Raw genomic sequence first — 14,291 nt, 5'->3', positions numbered from 1 at the left:
TTTTGTTTATTTTAGAAAAAAATATATTAGTAGATAGAATGTACCAAGCAGAATCGGATTGGGTATTGGGTGTTATTTTAAATGTTAATTTGATTAATTTAGGGGGGAGATAGAAAGGCATCATACTCTGATTAGTGATTTCCGGAGAAATTTTTTTTTTATTATTATTATTATAAGGAACGAGACAAAGGGACAATAAAGAATGGACAAAAGATACAAATATAATGACTCAAATTAAGATGGATTAATTAAGATAGAATTAAGAAGAGTGAAATGTGTGGAGAAGCTAATATAGAAGACTTAGAATGGTAAATAAAATAAGTAATGACATGTAAGATGAGCATGAATATAATTGAAGTCCATGAAGAGAGAGATACCTGGGGCCAAGTTACTTTCCTAAAAGATTTTTTTTTATGTTTTGTGTGTTGTGTGTTTATGTTTCTGGGAGAATTAACAAAACCTTGCAGAAATATAGAATGAGAATAATGGTAACCAAGTCAGAAAGAAATAGATGAAATAATAATAATGAAATTGAATAAGAGTAAAGAGAAGTAAAGAGAAACTGGATAAGAGGTATTTGTATGCTCATATGGAAATGGTTTAAAATAGAATTATATTGTATAAAATAAGGTTTTATTTGACTTGTTAAATTTATAATGGAAAAAGGTTTAAGTATGTAATGGTTAATGATGATTTGTTTGTTTTTAAAAATTAATAAAACTTGTTTTTAAAAAAATAAAAATAAAATATTTCAAAGAAAATATTGCTCTTCATTAATGAAGCTGAAAATTGTTTCAAAACTATTGTTGCTAATACAAATATTTATGAAATAAACGGATGTCCATCCCTAGACAGAGAAGTGATACAGCGGCAATGCAGGCCAAATGCCTGGAAGCTGTAAGGGCCTGGATGGGGAGGAACCGGCTTCGATTCAACCCTGGCAAGACTGAATGGCTATGGGTTTTTAGCCCCCAGGACCAGATTATTCTCTATCTTTGACTCTGGACAGGGTGGCACTTCCTTGGAGTGTGTGAATTGGGGTGTAATTTGGGGTTCCTTCTAAAGTCATGCTCCAGCTTGAGGAGCAGGTGGCAACTGAGGGCAGGAGCCTTTGCACGGATTCATCCAGTGCACCAATCACACCTTTTTCCTGGCCTGGAAGTCCTTGCTCAGTCAACCATGCACTGGTCATCTCTTAGTTGATTATACCCGAAGGAATTTATGCTGCAATACGTTCTACATGGGGCTGTTCTTTTTTTTTTTTTTTTAAACAAGTTTTATTAAAAATTTCAACAACAAACAAATCATTACATATTTAAATCTTTTCCTGTCTTTCTACAAAAATTCCCCCAATATTCTCATAAAACACAAACACAAACAAACATAAAAAAATCTTTTAGTAAAGTACCTTGGCCCCAGTTACCTCTCTTTGCATGGGCAGCGCATATCACTCTTCACAATTCTATCTTATTTAATCCATCTTAATTAAATCATTAAATTTATATCTTTTGCCCATTCATTATCCCTCTATCTCTTCTTATAATAAAAAGAATTTCTCCTGAAATCACTAATCAGAGTATGATGCCTTTCTATCCTCCCCCTAAGTTAGTAAAATTAACATTCAACATAACAAATACCCAATTCGGTTCTGCTTGGTACATTCTATCCACCAAAAATGTTTAAATACATTGTATCCTCCTTTCCTTCAATATTTTATTACATTTTAAAAATCAATCATTATTAAAAACTTCAACATTTTAATTTCTTATTAAATCTTAAACCATTCTAATTTACTATTTCAAATATAAATGTTACAATACCATCTTCTGTACCTAGCAGAATCTTTCTTACAGAAGTTTATATTTCATCCTTTGTCCCTAAAAAAATTCTCTTCTCCCATCCAATTTTAAAACTTTGAGGCTTTTCTCCGCCTTTCCCTTTCTTTTTCCCCCACCAAATCTTCCTACTCCCCTTCTTCTTCTAACCTCTGCCTTGCTGGGATCCCTTCTCTGTTGTGTTCCCTTTTTCTCTTGTTTGCTATCATTATATTTACTTTGCATCATATTTTTCTCTTTCTCAAATGTTTTTTAGATCTTAAGTCCTTCATTTTCCTTGCTCTCTTCCTTCCTTCTTCCTTAGATAAGTTTTGGGATTCGATAAAGATGGCGTCTTCGTTCTTTTCCTTGTTGTTGTTCTTCTGGAACAACTTCTATTTCCATCTGTTCCATTGTCTGTTGGTAATTGACCAGCGCCATTTCTAGAAATAGAAAAGCTTTTTCCATACCATCTTTGCAGGCTGCTTTTGTTTGCTCATATTCATCCCTCAGGTCTTCAAAAGTGAAAGCCATTATAAATAAATCTTTTCTTTTCTTTATTCCTCTTTCTTCTTACACCAACCAAATATTCCGAGAGAAAGGTAAAACAATCCCAAAATCCACAATCCTCAATAAATCCAAGCAAGCCAAAATTCCCCTTCCTCTTCCAGGGGTGGTATCAAACAAATAAAAAAAAGAGTCCAAATCTATATTTTAAAGCCTTATTAAAATTATATTTCTGTCCTCAAATCTTCAAGGCATCTCCTCCAACAAGATCCAAATTTATATATTTTCTTTATCCTCTCCCTTCCGGCTTAATTCCGTCGGGAGGGAGAGTAAACTTTCCTTTCAGCACCTCAAAATAGCCGCTTTTTTTCTCTTGTGGAAAAAATCATCAAAAAACCATCTTTTCCAGGAATTAAATTAGATAAATCTCAAAGCCCTGGGTCGACCAAGAAGAACTTTCACTTTCAATAACTTTCTCTCTTCCTCCTGCGCATACTTGCCCGGCTGCCGACTTCTTTGTGGCGGCCATTACGGACCGCCGCTGCACCGTCCTGGTAAAAGGGGTTCTGCCGGCCAGGGAGGGGTCTGCAACACCCCAGACCCTTCCTCCGGATCCCCTTACCTTCAGCTACCCCTGCAGGGCAGCCTTGCTCCGCACCCGTCCGGGTCGGAGCCCCAAAACGGCTAGCGCGGCAGGGATCGCGCAGCTTCGCGAATCCCTACCGCTCGCGAAGCCGACAAACCGGAAAAACCTACATGGGGCTGTTCTTGAAGACCACCCAGAAACTTCAACTGATCCAGAACAAGGCAACACACACAGTAATAGAGATGCCTAGGTCTGAGAGCCCCATAGGCTTCCCATTTCTTCCTGCTTGCAACTCAAGCTACTAGTCATCACCTTTAAAGTCCTACATGGCACAGGGTCAAGCCACTTGAAAAACCATTTTTCCTTAAGGCCATGCTAGATGGGGTGGGCACATTCCTGATTCCTTCCCACAAATGTTATATGATGGGCAGCATGCCTTTCCATGATGGTCTCTGCCCCATGAAACATCTTGCCCCCTGAAATTCAGCAGACTCCCACCCTTTTAGCCTTCTGTAAAGTCTTATAGACCTGGTTTTCCCCCAAATGCTTGGACTGATGACATGTTTTTGTTTTTATTGTTTTTTTTAAATGTTTTATGTTTTAATTTTCAAATTTTAATGTTAAGTAGTGTATTGTACAATTTTTAAAGGATTTTATTGAGAGCCGCCCAGAGTTATCTGGATATAAATGTTATAAATAAACAAGCAAACACATAAATAAATACTAGAATTTTCTCCATCTTTTCCTGTTTTATATGTGTTTAATCATTTAAATTATTATCCTGATAGAAAGCTCAGAAACAGATAACTTTATTGCAATCATTAAAAAGTAGAAGGGAATTGGTATTCAAGTATCCAAACTAACAATATCAGGATATGCAGGAAAATAGAAAGCTCAAATGTGCCATAGGATCTGAAGCTTTCATCAAAATGACAAAACAGCATCATAGCACCACAATACAACCTCCATTCCTTTTGTACAGGTGTGCACCATCATGACATACATTAAAAATTGCTTTAAAAGACTTGTACTTACACTATTTTATAATTTGCATTTCCTTCCCATTACAATTATTAATGCTTATAAACTAAGATGGCTTTCTAACCCTAACTATAAGACAGAGTACAAAATTTAAATACCTTTTTGTGGTTCAACTGGCTTATTCTGAGAAGCACTGCTGCAAGAGAGTTTATTTTCAGCAAAGTCATCTTCAGAATCTACTGAACTTGAAGAATATTCTGGAAAAAGAGAAACAGTGCATAGAAGTGCTACTTAAAAGTGTTATTAAAGAAACAAACCAACTGTAAAAGAGAATTACTCCAAGGTGGTTGCAATCTGGAACAAACGATTTAGTCTTATGTTCAGTCCACTGACCCTAATTTTGTGAAATATTTATATATGTTCTTTAATGAGTTTAACGTTTCTATTTCTATATTCATTGTTCCTTATTTTTCCATATTGTCCTAAAATTTTATAAAGATCCAAGGACAGTTGGATTGCTCTTCTTTACTGGCAAACTCTTGGTTTCTTAACAGGCAAACAGAAATTCAGCAACTGAAATTATCTTAGTATGTAACTGCTATAGTAAGCAAACCTATACAACTGTTCAATGACACAGTCAAAGCCTAGACATAAGCATTAATTTGGCCAGTTAAATGTACTTTTATTCTTGTTTATAAAGTCGTGTAATTCACCTGAACCTCGTTTTTATTAAAGTTCTTAAGTACAGTAGTTAAAAAGCAACATAAACTAGAGTTTCCAATTCTTTAAGTTCCTACACTTTTTCTTTTGCTCAAGAAGAAAAGTAAATTCACTAGATGGCTTTTCAAATTTGTCATTTGAAGATCTCTAACAGCCTTAGAATAGTAAATAAGTCATTTCCAAAAATAATTAGAAAGTGAAGTTTGAAAACTCAGTATCCTCAGGCTCCACTACAGATGTGAGCATGCTGGCTAATTTTTTGACCACTCAGCTCTTTAGACCTACAGAAAACTGCTATCCTGCACTGTCTACATGTGGAACAATCATCCACAGCACCTGTAAGTCATCCCCCACCCCTCACTATTTGGAAAAGTTCTGAGGAACCAGAGTATTCTATGGTTCTTCAGTCTTTACCATGGTCATTGACTCTATCTTTGTTGGAGACATGTTTAGTTTGCATTCTTTCCACTGGAAGTCCCTTTTGAACCCAATAAAAAAATCTAAGATATTGATATAGTTATATCATTGTCACAAGTATTATTATACATTATTATTTACTCTAAGTAAATGTGAATAAGGTTACATTGATCTTGTAGTACTTGCCATACCTGCCACCTGATTTGTATGCTGTCCCACCAGTTGAAAATCACCAGTTTTTTCTTCAGATATTTGTTCTGAGAAACTCATTTGTTGAGTTTCATATTCCTCCCCATTTTTATCATAATTTTCTTTTGAGTTCTCCCCTATGTGATTATTGCAAAAATCAACCTAGAAATGATATGGAATGGAAAGTTTTATGGAAAGTTTTAACAAGCGTATCAATCTTTTTATCCAAAGCTCCTGATTTATTATCATAACCTAATATCCTTGGGTAAAGTCCACAAATGTGACTTTGTACATTCTTCTTACCAAAATAAATAAATAAAGTATGTAATTATTCACTTACCTAGTGGCTTGTGGTACACATCTGAAATTCTATGCAAAACTTTGAAAGGTCTATAGAGAGTAGAACAAGTAACAGAGCAGAAAGAGTAACTACCTTAGACTGGTCTGGTTCTGGAGTTAAAATCTCTAGTGATGAACTTGAAGTTTTGCTTCCATGATTATTTCTTGAGTTAGATGCTGGTCTTGAAATTCCATCCAGACTTCCTCTTGTAATATCCATTGTAACCTTAAATGATTAGAAAAGGAGAACTTAATCATATGGAATCTATTTTAAAAATTCTGCTTCATTTTCAGCAATGAACTTATCTTCTTAATTTTGCAGTTTATATCAGTGGTTCAATTTAATAGGCAAAAGAAATGAGTGGATATTATTTTATTCTCTGTTGCCAAAAGCAATGGCCCTGATATGGTCGGGAGACTGCAAGACCTGACCCTGAATGGTTGGCACATGAACAAACAACCGTCTGGGATTTTCAGAGCTTTGAAGCTAAATGAAGCTTCTTCCCCTTCTCCTTTATTCAGAAAGCAAGAAAAAAAAATCAAGCAGACTAACTAAGAATGAGTTCTAAACTTCTACACTTTTCTTAATATGAAGGAGAAAACAAAATATGTGACTAACCTCTTGCATAATAATGGTTTTCCCATATTGCCACTACAAACAAATCCGACAATAGGCCTTGTTAGAGAATATAGAGGCAATATCAGTTAGACTATCTCTAAATTTAAAAAAAAGTAAGTTCATGACAGTTAGGGGGATCTTTGAAAGCTATACATCAATAGTAAAAAATATTACTTCTGGAGATAGCCTGATTTCATCATAGAAACCATGACAATTGTATGTGCATGTTTACTCCATCAGCAAATATATGTGTTTAGGTTACTTTATGTTAGGAATACTTCACTATTTGCTGATAGGCACCATATTTCCCATTGCAAAATAAAATACTGATTGTTTTACTATCATTGTGTGGTTAATTGAGACAGCCATAGGATAATGAGCTACTATTTAGAAATTATTATTTCTGTGGACTCTTTGGTCCAAAACAATCTTCATGGTATTGTTTTGCATTCGAGCATGAGTGGAAGCAGGAAGTTCAGCCAGCAAATTTTTACAACAGTCCAGCCATAAAACATCAACCATCGACCCTTACAGGGTCGTTGTTAAGGGGAAAACAGAAGGAGCGAGGAGTATTGGATATGTTTACCACCTTGAGCTATTTATAAGATAATGAAGGCAGGATAAAAATCTAATAATAAACAACTTAAAAGCATTGCAGTCAAGAATCTGGTTTGTATTGATATTTTACACACTGTAGATGTATTTTATTTATATTATACATTTTTATAAAATTTTATTACATGCTAACCTGCTATTGACTGTACAATATAGTACATTTTGTCCCAATGTTTAGACTAAATAGAAAAGTGGTCAATTATTAGAGGTTTTCTGTCGTCTTCGACTTTCAATGCCAATGTATTATAGAAACTGTCATCTGCACAAATAACCCTATAAGAAAAGACCCAGATCACAAAATTTGAGCAAGAGCCCAAAGTAACTATAAATAATATGTCTTAAAATGGGTGCGGGGTGTGGGGAGGGCATCTTTTGAAGACCATGCAGCCCATGTTTACTGCTTTGGGACTAAGTCCCAGTGAACGAAAATAAATCAATTCTGGTGCTGCCTGTAAATACAGACATATAGAAAAACAAAACAAAATACATAAAGCCGATATTGGGCTTCCTGCTACTGTATTGGTACCCAACATGACCATGAACGCAAAAGGTTCATCACAACGATTGCTGAAAAAGATAATTTCCCCCCACCAGAATCGGCTGCATACAACCCTCGGTCTACCTATACCCCGAAAGAATATTAGAAATGCACCTCCAGAGGCAGACAAAACAAGCAACAATTTCCATCAAGAAACAGCAACTAGTCGCCGCACTTCTGCGTTGCTATGGCAACCCACGGGATCGAGCGTAAACAGGAAGTAGGGCAGCCACTAAGGGCGGAAGTTAAAACGCTGGCTTTTTGACGCTTTGCAGGTGATGGTTAGTAGTTTAGTTGGCGGCGTCGCTGCACGGAAAAAATGAGCCGGAACATTGCTAGAGATGCCCGGGGATTGATAGCCTTTTTCCCCCCTCCACTTTATATATACGTTCTGAAGAGCTTCCGTATCTTCCGATAGGACTGCAAAACTCTGGACAGACGCTAGAGACACAATGAGTTCAGTACAGTGAGGTTCCGGATTTTTACACTCCGAATCTAGTGTCCTTATTTACATAGTCCATAGGTGTTACAGAGCCTATAGTTTCTTACGGAGCCCATGGCGATTTTATGGGAACATCCGTGTAATTTTATTTGCAGCAATCACTTTGCCTTCCATTGTTTTGCCATTATCCAATCTTATTCTCTAAGGTAGCTTTTGTCAACCTCAACAACTTCGTGGTCTCTTCCAGAATTCTTCAGCCAGCATGCTTGCAATTTAGGGAGGTGGAATTTTGGGGTTTAAGTGGACTTTAAAAAACAATTTCTTTGGGGGGAGGGTGGATGAATAGAGATAGAGAGTTCATTTTTTATTGTTGTGGGAGCTTTGTTTTATGTTGCTTTAATGTAGTCTTACTATATCAGGAGTCATCCCCTGAATGCATATGGTGTGATATGTACCCATTGATAAGGTGTTTCTAATATCTATTCCCCTGGATTTAAGAATTTCAAAAAGAAAGTGCTTTGCTTGAAAATAAAAGCAAAGGCATATCTCTTTCTTTTATATGTGAATAAGAAGCCTAAAAGAGGATGTGAATGGCAATGAATGGATGATTTAGCTTCCCCTGTGGACAGAACCAGAAATTATTTGATGGATTATTCTTCACCCACCAGATGGAGTCTTCCAGCTTGCATTCTATTACTCATTTTTTTCTGAAACATATGGGTAATTGCCTTGTATCAGTACAGTGAACTTGAACTAAAATAGACTATGCAAACTTTGATTTTCTTCTTCACATTCAGAGAAGCATAGATTTGCTATGTCAATTTCATTCCACTTCTTTTCCAGCTAAATCTTTACATGGGAAGCTAGCAAATGGAGGATGCAGACTAGACTTGAGAAATTGAAAAATCCAGGGCAAAGGCAATGACAAATCACTTCTACTGTGTTGTCATGAGAACAACTTGGACACGAACACATATCATTGGGAATTGAATTTGACTTGGAGCTGACACATGTGGAGTAGTTTCAGAGGCCTAGGTGGTTAAAGTAGTGTCACAATGGAAGCTCTACCCCATTTTGTGTGTACAAAAGGAGCAAGACATGCATCATGATATTGTTTCTACTCTTTTTTTTGACACACACAAACACATATTGATGCCAAAATTGACTTTTTAGATATATACACCATGAATAATAGAGTGTTTTCTTGGTTTTCTTCAGGGATTGCAAATGCAAGTGAAATTGTATATATGACTCACCCACACAAAGACTGTATTTGCATGAAATACTTGCTCATGGTAATCTAACCATGATTTGCTTGTTAGTTTGCATAATTGAAACAAAGTAGCTATTTAGGTTGAGTTTGTCCAGCAGCCTAAGTTGACTAATCTGTGGTTCAGTGTGTCATGTGTAAACAAGCAATGAACTAAAAACAGAATTAAGCACTGGCGATCAATGGAATACTATTTAGTGATGCTAAATACCCAGAGGCTTTGGGCAAGAGATGTAAACATGACATACATATTGACATTGTTGATGTCATTGGAATGAAAGAGCAGAATAGAGTCTCTTCAGACAAGCTGGCAATGGCAAAGTCCTACCTCAGATTTGGCATCATTCATGAATATTTTGCCTAGGAAAGTTGGAATGCCTAGCTGCACTTTCAGAATATTAACTAAGAGTGTGATTCACAATCTTCAGAGATAATGTTAAAATATCTCAGCTTTCTGCCAGCCTATTTGCAGAAAGAAATCTCACATTGATTTTCTAATATCCACCCTCAGCTCTTTCTCACTGTTGCAGTGGGATGGCTGCTAGATTGGAAGCTCATCCTAATAAGCTGCAAAATACTTTCTGAGACTCTTTGATTTGGAGATCAGGGTCAAACATGTGTTTTGTAACATATAGTTCTATATTGTATGTCCAGAGAAGCTGATTGCTCATCTGTATGAAACGGGAGGTTATTTCAGAGTTCTATGTAACTTTTCCTATTTTCATATGCCTTGTCAGATTAATCCAAAATGGAGCACATTTTCTTTCTGGCAGTGCTCCTAATTATGACAGGTTTTGCCCATTTGAATAAAATTTCTACTTTTTAAAAGAAACTCTCTTGACTTTTTAAAAATTGTTAACCATTTAGGCATTCTCTTTGACTTGGTTTGCATAATGAGTTCACAAAACCATGAGCAAAATTGTGAGTAACAAATTCACTTAGTATGGAGTACTGCATCCCTGGACTAAGTTTGAGTAGATCAACCTGTCAACTCTACATTTGCTACAGCTTTGGCTATAATCTTGGCTATATCTAACCTTATGGAAAATTCATAGATGACAGTCAGTATTCTGTCCAAAAAATGAGGCTAACGTGATGGGGATTGGCATATTATCCCTATCTATGGCACTTCCTGATAGTCTTCTTTCTTGCAATTAACACATTACACACAAGCACATCCTTTGAGCTGAAGGTAACTTTTCTAATCTGTGACATATTGTGGAAAGGGTCCTAGTATTATGGCTTTAAATAATACAAGTGAGTTGGAAACATGACCCTGCTTTCCTTTTCTCTTCCTTTTCCTAATATCCTCTCTGTGTCTGTCTGTTGAGTGTGTGTATGTGTGTTTAAATTTATATGTTGTCTGTTTTGAAACCCAACATTGATTGCATTGGATTTTGTGAGCAACTTTGTTCCTAGAAACATGTTGCAGGTGAGCAAATGGAATATTTTTCACCAATTTATTTTATTGCATAAAAGAACATCGGGTGCCTATTCTAGGCAGAAACTATGAGCAATCAGAAAAGGTTTATATTCACTATTTACCACACTGTGGATTTCTGAGGCGCAGCAATCTGTAAACAGAACTCTTCGTAAAGGAGCTGTCTAACAAGCAGGCTATAAAAGGTCTTAGTAGCCTAGCATTAATAACCACATTTATTCCTACTGCTGCGTTCTATTACAAGCATTCTGTTATAAGGCAGTTTTAAATCCAAACAGATCAACTGGTGGTGTTGGTTTTGAGGGATTCTCAAAAGAGATTGTTCACAAAGCTCATCTTGAGCCTTTGCATCTACTAAGATGGGTACTGCTAAAATGCAAACATTTTTACATGATTTTTGCAAATATCGAACCACTTCCCTTCCTGCTCCTGGTTCTGTTAAAGATTAATCTTATTGTAATCAAGGTCAGCTTCTAGTGAAAGGCATCCATCAGGGTGGACCAAAAAAATTCAAGATTGTAGCTATAACCATGTGATCAAAGCTCTGTTTCATCCACTTTTTAAAATATATATATGATACATGTAAAAAGGGGAGCCAGGGCTTAAGTCATACAGTGATGACTACAATCTTGACTCTTTCTTAATCTCCCTTCTCCCCTCTCAGCCAAGATCAATTAAACCTAGCTTAGTACTGTTGTGATACAGTCTAGCTCTTAAGAATTTTTTATGGATACTTATACACATACACAAAGATTGTTGTATTTTGAAGCCTAGCTTTTATTGTTAGACATGTCATCAGATGAGGAAGAGAGGGAGGAAGTGGACCGAGGAACAGGCAGTGAGAACAGTCTTGGCACGGGTGATTCCCTATTATATAGCCCAGGGGTCCCCAACCACCGGTCCACGGACCGGTACCGGTCCGTGGAACAAGTCCTACCGGGCCGCTGGTTTGCTGGGCGCCGCCATCTTGTTTTGATGAAAAAGTGCTTCCGGTGAGCTTTTCCGGGTAGAAAGCTCACCGGAAGCACTTTTTCATCAAAACAAGATGGCGGCGCCAGCGCTCGTGAGCTTTTCCGGGTAGAAAGCCATTTCTACCCGGAAAAGCTCACCGAGCGCTGGCGCCGCCATCTTGTTTTGATGAAAAGTGCTTCCGGTGAGCTCACCGGAAGCACTTTTTCATCAAAACAAGATGGCGGTGCCCAGCTGATGTCGGTACCAGGCCGCGCCATAAAAAAGGTTGGGGATACCGGGCCGCGGCGTAAAAAAGGTTGGGGATCACTGATATAGCCAAGGACTCTGGTCTGGCTGAAACCAGGACTCCCTGCTTGCACCCACTGTTAGATTCTCAGATTCTGAAGTTAGTCACCCTATCCCAAGCAGAGGTGTATGATAAAGATCCAACAGAGAAGTGAATTCTATAGCTCCGAGAGGCTTGCCAACAAGTAGGTCCATGAAAGAGCAGAGTCTGATGTCTAGCATCCTCAGCTACACATTGATTGGAGGCTCAGTGTGGTAGACTTATGTCCTCCGTGCTAGAAAGCAAATGTCAAGAACAACTGCTCAGACATAGACATCTGTTTGTGTACCTTGCTGTGTCATGCTTAGAATTCTGGATTCCATTTCACCATGTCTCCTGTTCTTTGTTCAGATTTGTTAGTTGCTTATTGGATTTCTACCGGACCCCATGCTAAGCCAGTTAATTGTTTACCATTCCTGTCTTAAGATGCTTGTAAAAAAAAGAGAGACTTTTTTCTTCCAAAAGCTGTTTTGCCTGAGCTCATACATCATTAGGTTGTGGCAGGCATCCAGATCGCTATCACTGGTAGCCAGAAGTGACAATATAAAAAAGAAATTGCAAAGAGAGGTTATCAGCTTTTTCTGTACAAGGAAAGCATTTGCTTAACAGATAATCAGAGTTGGAAGGGACATTATAGGTCATCTAGTCCAACCCAAGCGAGAGAACCTACACCATTTCTGACAAATGGCAGTCCAATCTCTTCATGAAAGTCTCAAGTGATGGTGCTCCCACAACTTCCGAGGGCAAGGTGTTCCATTGGTTGGTTGTTCTCACTGTCAGAAAGCTTCTCCTTATTTCCAGGTTAAATCTCTCCTTCAGTTTCCATCCATTATTCCGCGCTTTAGAAAATAGCTTGATCCCTTCCTCTCTGTGGCAGCCCCTCAAATATTGGAAGACTGCTATCATGTCTCCCCTGGTCCTTCTCCTTACTAGACTAGCCAAGCCCAATTTCTGTAACCATTCTTCATGTTTTAGTCTCCAGTCCCCTAATTATCCTGGTTGCTCTTTTCTGTACTTTTTCTGGAGTCTCAACATCTTTTTTGTAATGTAGTGAACGAAACTAGATGCAGTACTCTAGGTGTGGTTTACCAAGGCTTTATAGAGTGGTATTAGTACCTCTCTTGATCTTGATTGTATCCCTCTGTTAATACATTAGCTTTTTTGGCTGCTGCTGCACACTGCTGGCTCATATTTAGCTGGTTGTCCACTAAGACTCCAAGATCCCTCTCACAGTTACTGCTATTGAGCCTGGTTTCACCCAGTTTGTATGCGTACTTTTGGTTTTTCTTGCCTAAGTGTAGGACTTTACTTTTCTCTATATTGAATTTCATTTTTAGATACGGCCCAGAGTTCTAGTCTGTCAAGATCCATCTGGATCTTGAGCCTATCTTCTTGGGTGTTAGCTATTCCTGCCAGCTTAGTATCATCTGCAAATTTGGCAAGTTCCCCTTCTATTCCCTCATCTAAGTCGTTAATGAAGATATTGAAGAGTACTGGGCCTAAGACGGAACCTTGTGGCACCCCACTGTTTCCTTCCCTCCATGTAGACTTAGACCCATTAAGGACTACTCATTGAGTACGGTTTGTCAGCCAGTTGCGAATCCATCTAGTGGTGGTGCTGTTCCACTTTTTTCTAGCTTACTAAGAAGTAGGTTGTGGTCTACTTTGTCGAATGCCTTGCTGAATCTAAATATATTATGTCTACAGTATTTTGCTGGACTACTAATTTAGTCACTATTTTGAAGAATAAAATAAGATTGGTTTGGCATGATCTGTTCTTAACAAACCCACGCTGACTGCTAGTTATTACTTTACTTGTTTCTACATGTTGGCAGATCTGGTTTTTTTTTTTTATCTTTTCCAGTATCTTCCCGGATATTGATGTTAGGCTGATTGGTCTATAGTTTCCTGGGTCTGGTTTTTTTTCCTTTTTTGAAGATGGGAACCACATCAGCTCTTTTCTAGGCCTCTGGTAGTTCTCTGGTGCTCCAGGATTTTTGAAAAATATGGTGCAGTGGTTCTGAGATGACCTCTGCCAGCTCCTTTAAAACTCTGGGATGTAATCCATCAATTCTTCATAAGGGTAGTTGTGGGAAATGGTTTCAGAATTAGAATTAGATAAGGTGATTAATATACAGGTGAACATGAAGTGAAAGGGAATAACATTCTTGATCTTTTGCTATAAAATCTGCTATAAAGCATATTATTTTAACTTCACAACAATAAGGACACAGTGTTCTTGAATCAGCAGTAACACCGCATTGATATTACTGGGAGCAAGTGTTCCAAAAACTCTTCTTTATTTAGCTGCAGCTTAATTGAATTATGCAAATCATGATTAATTAGTTTGTTTATTCATACAGCAAACAGGACAAATCAATTAAATTTACGTAGTTAATTTATGGCACATATGCGCTTCTGTTCAGTACACTAATCACATATTCTATTATATTGAAAAAAGTTTTATCTCATGTGGTAGGGCTGTCCTACAATATTGCCCAAAATATTATCTGTGT

General features: G+C 37.4%; 1 protein-coding gene across 3 annotated transcripts in view; it reads right to left on the bottom strand.

Moving 5' to 3' along the window:
• Positions 1 to 14,291, bottom strand: part of FSIP1 (fibrous sheath interacting protein 1) — an 88,323-nt gene that overhangs the window by 48,733 nt on the left and 25,299 nt on the right. The window contains exons 1-4 of one of the 3 annotated variants that reach the window (XM_087951727.1): positions 7,440 to 7,517; positions 5,648 to 5,779; positions 5,217 to 5,376; positions 4,047 to 4,145 (exon numbers count right to left, since the gene is read on the bottom strand). In XM_087951727.1, the coding sequence (XP_087807853.1) occupies positions 4,047 to 4,145; positions 5,217 to 5,376; positions 5,648 to 5,773 (385 nt within the window). In that variant the 5' untranslated portion in view covers positions 5,774 to 5,779; positions 7,440 to 7,517. Of the gene's footprint in view, positions 1 to 4,046; positions 4,146 to 5,216; positions 5,377 to 5,647; positions 5,780 to 7,439; positions 7,518 to 14,291 lie in introns of those variants that run through there. The other 2 variants (XM_087951729.1, XM_087951728.1) reach the window with 2 other exon arrangements.

The sequence above is a fragment of the Notechis scutatus genome, chromosome 1, assembly GCF_049901735.1.
Source record: "Notechis scutatus isolate UNSWTSFEM ecotype Mainland chromosome 1, rNotScu1.2, whole genome shotgun sequence".
NCBI lineage: Eukaryota > Metazoa > Chordata > Lepidosauria > Squamata > Elapidae > Notechis > Notechis scutatus.
Note: the sequence above shows the minus strand (reverse complement) of the source record. Positions and strands in the feature narration are given on the sequence as shown.